Source organism: Meles meles, chromosome 6 (assembly GCF_922984935.1).
Source record: "Meles meles chromosome 6, mMelMel3.1 paternal haplotype, whole genome shotgun sequence".
NCBI lineage: Eukaryota > Metazoa > Chordata > Mammalia > Carnivora > Mustelidae > Meles > Meles meles.
In genome coordinates this window covers 65784673-65800448 of record NC_060071.1, presented here as the reverse complement: position 1 = coordinate 65800448, position 15776 = coordinate 65784673, and the positions used below count along the sequence as shown (strand labels likewise).

Genomic DNA, 15776 nt, shown 5'->3' with positions numbered 1-15776 from the left:
CCATGTTGCTGCAAATGGCAAGATTTTGTTCTTTATGGCTGAGTAATATCCCACTGTGTGTGTACATACACCACATATACATAATATACATACATACCTATATATACCACATCTTCTTTATCCCTTCGTCTGTGTATGGATACTTGGGTTGCTTCCTTATCTTGGCTATTGTAAATAATGCTGCAGTAAACATAGGGGTGCACACATCTTTCTTTTTTTTAAATAGTGTTTTGTTTTCTTGGGTAAATACCAGTAGCCAACACCATTTATTGAAGAGACTGTCTTTTCCCCATTGTATGTTCCTGCTTCCTTTGTTGAAGATTAATTACCCATATATGCATGGGTTTATTTCTGGATTCTATTCTGCTCCATTGATCTGTGTTTTTGTTTTTGTGCTAATACCATACTGTTTTGATTACTATAGCTTTGTAGTATACTTTGAAATCAAGGGACATGATACCTCTAGCTTTGTTCTTTCTCAAGGTTGCTTGGGCTATTTGGAGTCTCTTGTGGTTCTATACAAATTTTAAGGTTATTCTATTTATGAGAAAAATTTCATTGGTATCTTGATAGGCATTGCATTCAATCTATAGAATGCTTTGGGTAATATGGATATTTTAACAATATTAATTCTTCTAATCCATGAGTACAGTGTTATCTTTCCATTTATTTGTGCTGTCTTCAGTTCCTTTCATTACTGTCTTATAGATTGTTAGAGTTCAGGTCTTTCATCTCCTTGTTACCTTTATTTGTAGGTATTTTATTCTTAATGCAATTGTAAATGGGATTTTCTTCTTTTTTTTTTTTAAAGATTTATTTATTTATTTATTTGACAGACAAAGATCACAAGTAGGCAGAGAAGCAGGCAGAGAGAGAGGGGGGAAGCAGGCTCCCTGCCAAGCAGAGAGCCCGATGCGGGGCTCGATCTCAGGACCCCGAGATCATGACCTGAGCTGAAGGCAGAGGCTTTAACCACTGAGCCACCCAGGCGCCCCGGGATTTTCTTCTTAATTACACTTTCTGATAGTTCCTTGTTAGATATAAAAATGCAACAAATTTCTGTATATTAATTTTGCATCCTGCAACTAGAGTGAATTCATTTATTAATTCTAGTATTTTTTTTAAAGATTTTATTTGTCAGAGAGAGAGAGAGAGAAAGCAAGCACAGACACAGTGGCAGAGGGAGAAGCAGGCTCCCTGCTGAGCAAGGAGCCCGATGTGGGACTCAATCCCAGGATCCTGGGATCATGACCTGAGTCAAAGGCAGCTGCTTAACCAACTGAGCCACCCAGGCGTCCTGGTTCTAGTAGTTTTTAAATGGAGTCTAGCATTTTCTATATATAGTATCATGTAGTCTACAAATAGTGACAGTTACTTCTTTTCCTATTTGGATGCCTTTTCTTTCTTCTTTCTTCCTTTCCTTTCCTTCCCTATTTGGATGCCCTTCCTCCCTCCCTCCCTTCCTTTCCTTCTCCACTCTCCCTCCCTCTTTCCTTTTCTTTTTCTTTCTCCTTTTTCTTTCTTTTCTTTTCTCTTTCTCTCTCCTTCCTTCCTTCCCTGTCTTATTGCTGTGGCTAGGACTTCCAGTACTATTAAATAAAAGTGTCAAGAGTGGGCATCCTTGTCTTGTTCCTGTTCTAAGAGAAAAAGCTTTCAGCTTTTGACTCTTGGTATGATGTTAGCTATGGGTTGCCATATATGGCATTTATTATATTGTGGTATGTTCCTTTTATACCAATGTTTTTGTAAGTTTTTTATAATGAATAGATATTGAATTTTATCAAATTCCTTTTCTGCATCTATTGAGATGCACTTGATCATGATGTATGATTCTTTTAAAGTATTGCTGAATTTGGTTTGCTATATTCTGTATAGGATTTTTTAAATTAATGTCCATCATGAATATTGGCCTGTAATTTATTTTTTAATGATACGTAATGTTGGCCTTATAGAATGAGTTTGGAAGCATTCATTCCTCTTCAATTTTTATAATACTTTTAGAAGAACAGGTATTAACTTTTCTTTAAATGTTTTATAGAATTCGCTTATGAAGTCATCTAGTCTTGGAGTTATGTTTGCTGGGAGTTTTTGGATTACTGATTTCATTATTACTAATTAGGTCACATTTTCTGTTTCTTCTTGATGTAGCCTTGGAAGACTATGTATTTTAGGATTTATCCATTTCTCCTAGATTCTCCTATTTGCTGGCATGTAATTATTTATCATGGTCTCTCATGATCCTTTGTATTTCCATTGTATTGATCATAACTTCTCCTCTTTCACTTGATTTTATTTATTTGGGCCTTCTCTTTTCCTTGATGAGTCTAGATAAAAGTTTATTGATTTTTTTAAAAAGATTTTATTTATTGGGGCGCCTGGGTGGCTCAGTGGGTTAAGCCGCTGCCTTCGGCTCAGGTCACGATCTCGGGGTCCTGGGATCGAGTCCCACATCGGGCTCTCTGCTCAGCAGGGAGCCTGCTTCCCTCTCTCTCTCTCTCTGCCTGCCTCTCTACTTGTGATCTCTCTCTGTCAAATAAATAAAAAATAAAAATCTTAAAAAAAAAAAGATTTTATTTATTTATTTGACACAGAGAGAGAGAGAGAGAGAGAGAGAGAGAGAGATCACAAGTAGGCAGAGAGGCAGGTAGAGAGAGAGGGGGAAACAGGCTCCCTGCTGAGCAGAGAGCCCGATGTGGGGCTAGATTCCAGGACCCTGGGACCATGACCTGAGCCGAAGGCAGAGGCTTAACCCACTGAGCTACCCAGGAGCCCCCCCCCTTTTTTAAAGATTTTATTTATCAATTTTATCTTTTCAAAGAACCAGCTCTTCATTTCATTGATCTTTTCTATTTTTAAGTCTATTTCATTTATTTCCACTCTGATTTTTATTATTTCCTTCCTTCTGTGAATTTAGGGCTTTGTTTTGCTTTTTGTAGTTCCTGTAGGTGTAAGGTTACAATGTCCATTTGAGAGTTTTGTTTCTTGAGGTAGCATGTTTTGCAATAAACTTCCCTGTTCAAACTACTTTTGTTGCAACCCACAGATTTTGGACTATTGTGTTTCCACTTCCATTTGTTTCTAGGTTTTGTTTTTTTTTTACTTCCTCTTTATTTGTTGATGTATTGTTTAGTAGTATGCTTTTTAGCCTCCATATGTTTGTGGGGGTTCCCCCCGTGTTCTTCCTATACTTGATTTCTAGTTTTTTAACATTGTAGTTGAAAAGTATGCTTGATCATGATTTCCACCTTCTTAAATTTATTGAGACTTGTTTTGTGGCTTAATGTGTGACCTAATCTGGAGAATGTTCCATGTGCACTTGAAAAGAATGTATATACATGCATATATGTGTGTATAAAGTTCATCTGGTCTAATGTGTCATTTCTTGTTGGATCTTTCCCTTTATCATTACTATGTGATGGTCTTGTTTCTTGTTACGGTGTTTGTTTTAAGTCTGTTTGGTCACTTAAGCTGAAGCATATTCTAAATGCACTATATTTTTACTCTTCCCACACCATGTTTTCTGTTTTTGATGTCATATTTTCTATCTTATTGTTTTGTGTATCCCTTGACTAATTATTGGAGGTCTGATGCCTTTTTTTTTTTTTAAGATTTTATTTATTTATTTGACAGAGAGAGAGATCACAAGTAGGCAGAGAGGCAGGCAGAGAGAGAGAGAGGAGGAAGCAGGCTCCCTGCCAAGCAGAGAGCCCGATGTGGGGCTCGATCCCAGGACCTTGAGATCATGACCTGAGCTGAAGGCAGAGGCTTTAACCCACTGAGCCACCCAGGCACCCCGGTCTGATGCCTTTAAAAAAAAAAAAAAGGATTTATTTACTTGAGAGAGAATGAGAGAGAGAGAGAGAGAGAGCGAGCACGCGCACGCACAAGAGGGGGTAGGATCAGAGGGAGGAGCAAACTCCCCACTGAGCAGGGAGCCCCAATGTGGGACTTGATCCTGGGACTCCAGAATCATGACCTGAGCTGAAAGCAGTCGCCCAACCAACTAAGCCATCCAGGTGCCCCTGGTCTAGATGGTTTTATTACTTTTGTCTTTTTTTTTTTTTAAAGGCTTTATTTATTTGAAAGAGAGAGAGATCATAAGTAGGGATAGAGGCAGGCAGAGATGGGGAAGCAAGGCTCCATGCTGAGCAGAGAGCCAGATGTGTGGCTCAATCCCAGGACCCTGAGACCACAACCTGAGCTGAAGGCAGAGGCCCAACCCACTGAACCACCTAAGTGCCCCATTACTTTTGTCTTTCAACCTTATACAAGCTAAGCAGGTGGTTGAACTACTACCTTTATTAGACACGTATCTTTACCAGTGAGATGCTTTTCTTTTATAATTTTCTTATTTCTAGTTACGGACTTTTCTTTTCCATTTAAGGAAGTCCCTTTAACATTTCTTGGAAGGCCGGTTTCATGCTGATGAACTCCTTTTGCTTTTGCTTATTTGGGAAACCCCTTATTTCTCCTTTAATTCTGGGAAATAACCTTGCCAGGTATAAAGTATTCTTAGTTATAAGTCTTTCTCCTATCAGTACTTTGAATACATAGCATGACTCCCTTCCGGCCTATTAAGTTTAGGGGTTTCCTTTGTATGTAACTAGTTTTTCCCTTGCTGCTTTTAAGATTCCCTCATCTTTAACTACTGATACTTCCACTGTAATGTGTCCTGGGGTGGGTCTTTCTCTGTGCTTTCTGGACTTGGATTTCTATTTCTTTTACCTGATTAGAGAAATTTTCTGCTATTATTTTCCTTTTTAAAGAAAAATTTTATTTATTTATTAGAGAGAGAGACAGAGAGAGTGGGGGGAAGGGCAGAAGGAAAGGAAGAAGCAGACTCCCTGCAAAGCACAGAGCCCAACACAGGGCTTGACCCCAGCACCCTGAGATCATGACCCAAGACAAAGTCAGATGTTTTAACCATCCAGGTGCCCCCATTATTTCTTTAAATAGGGTTCCTGTCCCTTTCCCCCCTTCTCCTGGGACCCCATAAAATATGAATGTTTGTATGTCTGATGTTCCAGTGGTCTCTTAAACTACCCTCATTAAAATTTTTTTTTTCTTTTTGCTGCTCTGGGTGATTTACAATACCCTGTCGTCAGATTGCTGACGTGTTCTTCTGCATCATCTAATCTGTTGATTCCCCCTAGTGTATATTTCACTTCAGTTACTGTATCCTTCAGCTGATGGGTTGTTTTAATATTTTCTAACTCCTTGTTGAAGTTTTCACTGTGTTCATTCATTCTTCTCCTGAGTTTGGTGAGCATCTTTCTGACCATCAATTGCTTATTTCTTTAGTTCTTTTTCTGAAGTTTTGACTTTTTTTTTTTTCATTTGGAACATATTCTTCTGTCTTCTCATTTTGTCGAAGTCTCTGTTTCTATGTATTATGTAGATGAGTTACATCTCCTGATCTTGAAGGAATAGCTTTATGCAGAAGGTATCCTGCAGGCCCAGTAGTATAAACCCTCTAGCCACTCCAGTCAGGTGCCCCAAAAGTGTTCCATATGTGGGCTGCATGTACCTTCCTGTAGTGACTGGGTTGCAGTTGTGCAGACTCACAGATGTAGGGCTATCCTCCAGCATGACCATCTGTGAGGTCTGATTTTGACTGCTATGGTCATGCTGGTTAGTGGGGCTAGCCCCTCTGGGACCTGGTTCTGACTGTTGCTGGTGTGTGGGGTTGGTCCCTGGCATGGCTGGCTGTGAGGCTGGGTTATGAGAGCTATGGATACACTGGTGGGTGGGGCATGTCTCCTGCATGGCTTGCTAAGAGGTCCAGTTGTGACTGCTATAGGTGTTCTAGTTTGTAGGGCTGGCCCCCCTGGGTGGAGGTACTTAGGAGGGGTTCTGGTCCTAGCTAAGGCTCCCTGCTGCAAGTGCTGGGCTGAAGGCTACTTAGGAGGAACTCTGATGCTAGCCAAAGGCACCCACAGGGAATACCAGGGTGCAGAGAAACTTGGGTGAGGGTACAGGCTGGGAGGTGGCTTGGATGGAGCAAATCTGCAGGGAACACTGGACAGGGTGAGTGGCGCTCTAGCATAGTAGATACAGAGTGCCAGAAATGACACCCACCAACCCTGGGCCAGGTAGAATGGTACCCATAGTGCATCTGTCCCTGGAGGACATTCCAACAGATTCCTGCTATTCTGGCACATGCCCTAAAATTAGTCAATGGACCTCCTTCACATGTAACCCAGATGTTTTTTAGGTGGTTGCCTCTGTACTGGAACTCAAAGCCAAGTGTGATTGTGCACATGCCATTTGAGAGCATAGTCAGTTTTCTACCCTCTGACTCTCTGGGACATAAGAACTGTTGGTTTTCAAAGCCAGACATTATGGACGCTCGTCTTCCTGGTGTAAGTCCCCTGGGATATGAGCCTGATGTGGGGCTCAGACCCCTTGTCTCTCAGGGCAGGCATCTTCAGTTGTGATAGTCTTCCCACTTGTGGTGCTGCACTGGGGGTGTGGGACCTGACTAAATTATGTCTCTGTTCTTCTGTCCCATCTGGATGTGGTCTTTTCTTTTTGTCCTTGTTGTGTATGATCTGTTCTGCTAGTCTTTAGTTCCTTCTCAGAGATTGTTTTCTTTTCTTTTTTTTTCTTTAAGTAGGTTCCATGCCTAGCATGGAGCCCAGTGTGGGCCTTGAACTCATGACCCTGAGAACAAGACCTGTGGATATGTTAAGAATATCAAGTTGCAAAAATCTGGGAATCATTCTTGTCATTAAACCTGTTTTTACTTGCACAGGTGAAAAGATGAAATATCTGAGAACACTATCTCAGCAAATAAAGCGACCAATTTTCCACGGCAATATATCAACTATTTAGGCAATTAGTAATCACAATCAGGTTTTCTGAAGTTCTCTGTATGTCAAGTAATGTGCAAAAATACCTTTGCTCAAGAGGAATCTGCAGGTGCTCAAAGTACAATTGTCCCAGGGAGTTTATGCTCATCACTACTTCTTCTTCAGACACCAAATCTATCTTGAATGGGTTTGCTGTGATATGACACTTCAGATCTCCTTTTCTGTCTGTCAATACCAGACTATCTGCATCCCCTGCACATGAAATAAGCCTAGAAAATAAAACAAGAGAAAAACAGGTTTACATGGTTCAATGTGATTCTCAATTTCAATTAATATGTAAATGGGGCACCTGGGTGGCTCAGTCAGTTAAGTGCCTAGCTCTTGATTTCAGCTTAGGTCATGATCTCGGGATTGTGAGATGGAGTGCTGTGTTGGACTCCGGACTGGGTGAGGAGTCTACTTGAGATTTTCTCTCCCTCCCCCTCTGTCCCTCACCACCTACCCCAATTCCACACTGCATGAACTCTCTCTCTCTTGAAAATTAAAAAAAAAAAATTGTAAATCAATATTCATGTGACATAGCATAGATAAGACAGTGGAAAGCAGCGACTGAGAACACGGGTTTTGGTGTCAGAAAGCCTGGATTGAACATAGCTTTATCATGCACTAGGTGCATAACTTTGGACAAATTAATCAGTCTATCCAGTTCTCAGTTTCCTCATCTGTAAAGTAGAAATAATAAAAGCAAGAACAAATAGAGCTTTTGGGGAGAATTAAATGAGATCACTCATGCAAAACACCTGGCAGTGGCTGGCACATAATAAGCACTCAATAAATGTTAGCTATCATCATTACCTTGGTCCGGACAGTCTAGTAACACTTCAGTGCACTAAACACTTTGCCTTTCTCTCTCATCCCAACCATACACTCAGAAACCAAGGAGATAACCTAGATTGGATTTTGACCCACTAAGTCCAGTGAGATGGAATCTCTCCTGATTCCCATCAGTCCCCAATTTGATAGGTAGACTGTTAGGATATTCTGGATCCCCACGAATTATGTAAGCTCAGAGGCAGCACTTAAAACCCCTCAGAGGTCTAGATATTTATTTCTCTGGTGCGTTGTCATTTTGGTAAATGGTCACAAGCCTCTTCAGGGAAGGTGAAGAGGGATATTTTATGTTCTTATTATGTCCTTATCAAGTCCTTCTCCATGGGTTCTAAGCCCCACCCCTCAAGCAAGATGCCTGGGCTCTGGAAACTGTCTGGAGTTGGGTGAGAAGTTGTATCTCACTGTTTATCAAACCGAGTTCTTTTGGTTGTTCCACTTTAATGCATCTATTTCAGCCCAATGCATCCTTTGATACTTTGTCCACTGCCCCAAGGGTTAAACCATTTTGGGTACTATCCATATACTGCTGCACCTTATGGAAACATATTCACCTTGTTTCTACCTACTAAATGCTGCTACTTTCATTCTGTGACCTGGAGTCTCATGGTCTCCAGTGAAATCAGGGAGCCCCCCCCCCTTTTTTATGATTTTATTTATTTGATGGGGCACCTGGGTAGCTCAGTTGTTAAGTATCTGCCTTAGGCTCCGGTTGTGATCCCAGGGTCCTGGGATTGGCCCCGCATCGAACTCCCTGCTTGGCAGGAAGACTGCTTCTCTCTCTCCCACTCCCTTGGCTTGTGTTCCCTCTCTCACAGTGCCTCTGTTACATAAATAAATAAGTAAATCTTGAAAAAAATTCATTTATTAGAGAGAGCGAGCAGGGGGAGGGAAAGTGGGAAGGGGAGGAGGAAAGGGAGAAGCCAACTCGCTGAACAGGGAGCCTCCTAAGACACAGTGCTCTATCCCAGGGCCCTGAGATCATGACCTGCACTGAAGGTAGACACTTAAGCACCCAGGCACTCCTCAGGGAGCCCATTTTGATGGCATCATTTCCCACCATTATGTCTCTCTCACAAAAGACATTCACTCACCACAGTGCTTTCCAAATGTTCCCTTACCAATTTATTTCTCAGTGAAGGGAGTATCTTTTGGATCCTCTTAGAGAACAAAATTAGGAGCTAGATGAGCTGTTGAGTACGATATATCTACTTCAACATCTTTACCTCCCTAAGTCTATGGATCATTCCTTCTACTCAGTGCCAAGGAATTTCTGGTATCTTAGCTTCATTCAGCAGAGTCCATAACTGAACACAGATTATAATTAACCAGCCAAGCAAATAATTAGATCCACTCCCAGCTGTCCAAGCTAGCATATCAAATCTAGATTCTCTGGTACATGTACCCATGTCAGTAAATTTAATGTGGTCCTAAAATTATGTTCCTTCCTTTGGTCTCGGAGTCCCTCAGAAATTATTTCCATCCATATACCAGGTTTTTGCCGAGAGAAAATCTTGTAATTAGCTCCTTAGGCATGCTGGACTCCAATAGCGGTTTTAAAGGCAGTGAAGGGTGGTGTGAGGCACAAGGAGCACTAGAATCCCCCTGCACAATATATCTTAGGTGAGGTCAACACAGGGTGTCCAAGTAAGGTTGGATCAGCTTTGTTAGAGGAAAAGGAGCTGCTTCTGCTGGAATAGGAGGCTTGATGGAATTCTGAGGTCTGAGTACTCGTTATTCAAATCTTCCCAAATGCTGCTATATAACTTTCCCTTTTCCCAATTAGTGCCCTAAATTCACAGAACTGATGAAGCTGTGAATTAAACTCATGGTCTAACTCAGCAAACCACAGACAAACTCTGTATCTGATTTTCAGTTATAAGGACTCTGAAGCCACAACAGATATGAGAGACTTTAGGACTGTCATAAAAAAACTTACTTAGTTTCTGACAAATGCCTAAGCTAAGAATTTAAAACCCGAGACTGTACTTTTCTTTCTTTAAGTTCTTCAGTTAAATTAATAAGAGGCCACTTCAGAGTTTTGAGTTCTTTATAACAATTGCACTATGCTATGTCCCTATTGTTTGGTCTGCAGGGGCCATACTCTCAATATGCACTTTATTTCAGTTGACCATGGGTAGTAATTTAAGTAACTCTGTCATGGAATGCTGTGATTTACTGCCAGTTGTATTAATTTGCTAGGTTTGCCACAACAAACACCACACTGAGTAGGTAGCTTAAACTACAGAAGTTAATTCTCTCAAAATTCTAGAGGCTGGAAGTCCAAGGTCAAAGTGTCAGTGTTTGGTTTCTTCTGACACCTTTCTCCTTGCTTTCATCTTCTTGCTTTGTCCTCCCACAGTCATTCCTCTGCCTGTGTTACTTGTGTCCTAATCTCCTCTTCGTGTGGGCACAAGTCATATTGTATTAAAGCCCACGTTAATGACCCAATTTTAACTTAGTTACCTCTTCAAAGGCCATACCTTTAAATACAGTTACATTCAGAGGCACAGGAGGTTAGGGTTTCAACAAATGAGTTTGCAAGGGTGGGGGGGTGGGGGACAAGCACATGATTCAGTCTACAACACTAATATCTCATCCAAATGATAACGATGTCCTTGCTATCTCCAAATCCAGCCAAATCAACTAACCTATCTCATATTCCCATCCTGGAGGGTTTGTGGCCTATACTCACTTCTGATACTAAAGACTATATCAACCCAGAGTCAACTGTAGTTTAAAGAAAACACTCTATTTTAAGTAGAAAATAAGTGACTTAATATGGGGAAACTAGGAGCTTACAACATCATGAGAAGTGTTGAGGTAACAGTAATGACCAATAGAACAATACTGCATAACTGTATGGTCAATGGAACTTCTATTGCAGCGAGAATCAGGAAGTTGGATAATCAGAAGTCACTATGGCAACTGCTGGGCTCCAGGATCATGCCATGTTAGCTCTGGAGATCAGGAAACTACTGCTCTCACTAGTATACCTCTAGAGAGACATTCTATGGAGGCCAAATCCACACTGGCAAAATGGGAAGCTCAGTTCTGAAATCAAGATCCCTGTAAGTACAAATGATTGGTAGATCCTGAAATATACCAGAAACTAGCTGCATGGGAATATAAGAGATGGAGGAATGTAGTTTTTAGCTTTCTAGTTACTGCAGTAGTAAAAGGCCCTCTAGATAGAGGTTGGAACAGAAGGAGAATATGCCATATTTACTAAACAAAGCTAGTTATCGCCCTGACCCCAAAACATGGCAATGATACACAGAAAAAGAAAAGGAGAGATGAATTTGTAAAAATGTTAAAGGATCTACCAGGAAAGCAAATCCTCCAGGATAGTAAAAACAATATAGTGTGACCAATAATATACACACACCCCCACACCCACCCACCTATACACACATGCATAAAAACAAGTGCACATGCAAACTGCAAAGTCTTAAGAGGAGTCTCTTTTTAATTCCTGTTTCCTGAGTTCTTGGAATATGGTAGCAGCTCAATGAATAGACAGACCTACTCTGAATTTATGATGATTCTACTATAATTTACTGACTTTATTAAATTTTTATGGAAAAAATAATCTACATAAAACTATGATAATAATATAGTGAAAATTAAAGCATCTGGCATAATCTTCTATTCCCTTGGTGAAATAATATATAAAAGAAATAACAGGAATCAACAGGCAGAACCAAGTTGAAATATCACTGGAAGGTGTGCCGAGAACTGAACAAGATGCTGCAGTGACATGGAAAATACTTTTTAATCCCCAAAGATTTTTTTTTTCACTTAGACACTGATTATTAATTTATCTCTGACTCTCAATCAAATTACATGTTAGACTTCTGAGACTATCATTAATTAAAATTGAGTCAGCCTTACTGTATAAATTACAGTAAGCAAGTTTGGTTAGTGCATTAGATCTCTGGAGCCCTGCCGCTAAATTGAGGAAATTAAATAGCTCTGCTTCTACTTGTTCCCAAAGTCAGGTTGATGAATCCTTTTCTTTGTGAAAAGGACAGCAGGGGTCAAAAGCTCTGCCTCTCCCCATTTATAAGGGCCGATCAATCACAGCACAAGAAGAGAAAACAGAATGGATAACATACGAAATGGATAAATTTATCCCCAAATAACTGAACACAACCTTGGCAAATGATGGTAGCTTTGAATAGAGAAACTGGAGGCACATACAAAATCTGCTCCTCAGTGTATGATAAAAGCCCATATTGAGGGTGTATCCAAGTTCTCTTGTTCCTTGGCTTACCTTACAGTGCTGGGCTTGCTTGTGAGGACATCGGGAACCTCATACCTGGGTTTCAGGGGAGTTTCCTCATTGATTTTAAGCCTGAAAATATTTCCCTCTATACCATAAATTTCAGCCAGAAGGGGAACCTGGGAACAGACATGAGATTAATTTCAAAGGTATTAGCCCAGTGATGGTCGGTTCTACAGTCAAATTGCAATAATTAGAAACTATGTTTGGGGCACCTGGGTGGCTTAGTCTGTTAAGCATCTGCCTTCGGCTCAGGTCACGATCCCGGGGACCTCACTGAGAGTCAGCTTCTCCCTTGCACCTCCCCCAGCTCATGCTCCCTCTCCCTCTCTCTTTCTCAAATAAATAAAATCTTTAAAAAAAAGCTATGTTTGAATTATTATAGGCCAAATAAACTGGAGAACAATGGGAATCATGAAGGAAAAAGCTCCCCAATCTTTCTATGTACTTGTTTGGCTGTACCTGGAGTACAGCAAGAAATAGCTTTTATGTGTTCTATGGCTAGGCAAACATGTAATTGTCCACACCAGGACCTTCAAAGATGAAAGAGGTCTCTATTAATAATTATACAGAATGATGGACATAAACTGAAACTGCTTTTGGAAAACTGGGACCTCTGGCTCTGTATGATGACAAACTGCAGCTATCTTAAGAACTTGATCTTAAAACTAGGACAACTGGATTCCAGCTGAATGGAAGATGAAGGATAACAAGCCACAGAATGGAAAGGAATAGAGAATAAAATAGTGGTCACGGGGGTTCCCTAGGATAGATGATTAAGCCTTGCTGTACTAAAATGAAGGGATTTCCTGTATACCTGGGAATAAGGTCTGGGGAACTTTCTCAAGAGGTTGGAATATTCTCAGCTTTCTTAAGAGGCTGGGGAATTCAGGTAAAATTCAACTTTCTCAAGAGGTTGGGATACTACTCTAAGCTTAAGAGGCTGGGGAATTTGGGTAAAATTCTGCATACAGTGGGACATGGAAGCAACACAGAATTATAGAGAATATAGGAATTGAGAAATAAAACACAAAACATCAAACCTCAAGCAAATAGAAGTGGCTAGTTTTAGGTTACAAAATGAGGCATCTAGATCAGAGAAATATGTATTTTTTAATATGCAGTCATCTTTATTTATACATACACTAGAATCAAACATGCATTTTTAAGAAAAAAAGTCTAGGGGCACCTGAGTGGCTCAGTGGGTTAAGCCTCTGCCTTCGGCTCAGGTCATGATCTCAGGGTCCTGGGATCGAGCCCCGCATTGGGCTCTCTGCTCAGCAGGGAGCCTGCTTCCCAACACCCCTGTCTGCCTCTCTGCCTACTTGTGATCTCTGTCAAATAAATAAATAAACTCTTAAAAAAAAAAAAAAGAAAAAAAAATCTAGGATCTCATGGACTTTTGTTTTCCATTCATTTATGTAGTTAGAAAATCCAGTTTACTTGAGAATAATGGAAAAGGCCAAGTCATATCTCAGTTTCATATGACAAGTTTTCTCCTCATAGATATTCTGGAGTCTGTGGGCAATTAATGAACCTGCCCATTTTTCAGTGCCTTCTGCAATTCCTTAGAGATTTCAAAGGGCACCTGACCTATGGAACATTCTATTACTCTACGGACTCTTAAGGTATGGTTATGGGGCTATGCCTGAGGATTTGGTTTTCTAACCTATGGTTCCCCTTTGATTTACTCTAATTGGTAGTTTTGTTTTTTTTTTTAAGATTTTATTTATTTATTTGACAGAGAGAGATCACAAGTAGGCAGAGAGGCCAGCAGAGAGAGAGGGGGAAGCAGACTCCCTGCTGAGCAAAGAGCCCGATGCAGGGCTCGATCCCAGGACCCTGAGATCGTAACCTGAGCCGAAGGCAGAGGCTTAACCCACTGAGCCACCCAGGCGCCCCCCTAACTGGCAGTTTAAAAAAGGGTCAGATGTGACCAAGCTTCCAAACCTCCATGCTTATCTTACAAAAATGCTGTTTACTTTATGAATAACTTTATCAACTCTCCCTGCCAAAAAAGGCCTCAAAAGTATAAAGTATCACCTGCCAGTGTTAGATGAGGCTCCTCTTCTTTGCCCAAATCAAATTATTTGGGATTCTGAGAGCAAGCAACTCCCAAGACAGAGCTACAGTCTTTCTCAAAAAAACTTGATCAGATAAATATTTTGACAGTTTTCAACCACTCTGCCATATAGCAATGATTAATAGCAAATCCTTCATTAAATCCTTCATATGATACCAAATTCTGGTTACATTTGGAAACATGTATTGTTACTGTAACATCTGTTCAGTGAAAGGCTAAGGTGGGCAGGCTGTGTGACCTAGTCCAGAACAGGTACACTGTGGTGCAAGTAAGGTAGGAAGCACAGAGAACTATCACAACACTTTAAAAAAAAAAAAAAAAAAAAAAAGATTTCACTGGAACTTTGCCTCTTGGGAATAATAGGAAAGTAGTCAGGGCACTTAAGCAGTGACATTACACATTAAGAGTGGCCAGATAAAAAGTACAGTGGCTGTGGCTGCTTTACAGATAGTTCTTTTTTTTTTTCTTCCATTTTATTTATTTTTTTCAGCGTAACAGTATTCATTGTTTTTGCACAACACCCAGTGCTCCATGCAAAACGTGCCCTCCCTATTACCCACCACCTGTTCCCCCAACCTCCCACCCCTGACCCTTCAAAACCCTCAGGTTGTTTTTCAGAGTCCATAACAGATCTTAAGATAGCACTATAGTAGAGTAGTAGTGAGCATAGCATAATTATTTTTCTAGTTTTATTGAGATACAGACATATTGTACAAATTTAAGGTGTACACTGGGTTGATTTGATACTTACATATCGCAAGATGATAATCACTACAGCATTAGCTAATAACTGCATTGTATCACATAATTACTATCTCTTTTTTGTGATGAGGACATTTATGATCTACTCTTCTAGCAACTTTCAAGTATATAATAGAGTACCATTAGTTATAATCATTATGCTGTACAGGAGAATCCCCAGAATTTATTTCATGTTCAGCTGGAAGTTACTCTTTGACCAGCATCACCCTTCCCCCACCCCAATCATAATGTAATTATTCCTTTCATGTCTAATGTTCTTTTGTAAACTTAATGACTTCAAGTGTGCCATCAGAATTCTAAGATTTAAAAATGTGCTCAAACACAAGTATAGTTGAAATTCTGTTAGATTATGTGTTATCTCCTAAGTGAGACCTGTATTGCCATTGCTCTCAAATTCAACTAACATTTATTTGGCATCTGATACTGTGATATGCTGTGAAAAAGATGACTAAACTCTTAGAGGGAAATTGCAATTTACAGATGAAACACGGTAAACATAAAACATGCTGTAAGTGCTGAGGGAGAGGGACAAGGGCAGCGCTTCAGGAGAACAAAAGGGAATACTGATGATGACTGTTAAGGACAGGGGTTCTGGGCTATCTCTGGAGAAGCAGGACCTTCTGGGACTAGCAGGACTTTGGGGAGGCAAAATGAGCATGAACATCCTAAGCAGAGGGCACACAGGCTGCCTACCTATGATGATCAACTACACCCCATTTCTGTACTCAGAGATCCTCCCAGTTTTAGTAGCTCTCTTTAAAAGAACAATAAAAAACAAACAAACAAACAAACAAACGAAGATTGGTCTGTATGTTCTGTTCTTGAGGCTGCAACTCACGAAAGAACCCTAATTCTATGAGGAGGTAATTAATAACCCTGCTTTTACTTTTACCATAATGACCTTTTATAACCAAACACACAAATCAGAGTCAGAGCTCCATTTTGT

The 15776-nt window shown here is 40.4% G+C and overlaps 1 protein-coding gene across 9 annotated transcripts in view; it reads right to left on the bottom strand.

Moving 5' to 3' along the window:
• The window catches only part of GANC (glucosidase alpha, neutral C), a 71226-nt gene that overhangs the window by 45251 nt on the left and 10199 nt on the right, over positions 1 to 15776 (bottom strand). For 8 of the 9 annotated variants that reach the window (XR_006818628.1, XM_046007539.1, XM_046007538.1 and 5 more), the window contains exons 5-6: positions 11977 to 12104; positions 6899 to 7081 (exon numbers count right to left, since the gene is read on the bottom strand). Coding sequence is in view for 8 of the 9 variants with exons in the window: in XM_046007539.1 (XP_045863495.1) it covers positions 6899 to 7081; positions 11977 to 12104 (311 nt within the window). In the remaining variant the exon portion in view is untranslated. The remainder of the gene's footprint in view (positions 1 to 6898; positions 7082 to 11976; positions 12105 to 15776) is intronic. The other variant, XM_046007543.1, reaches the window with a different exon arrangement.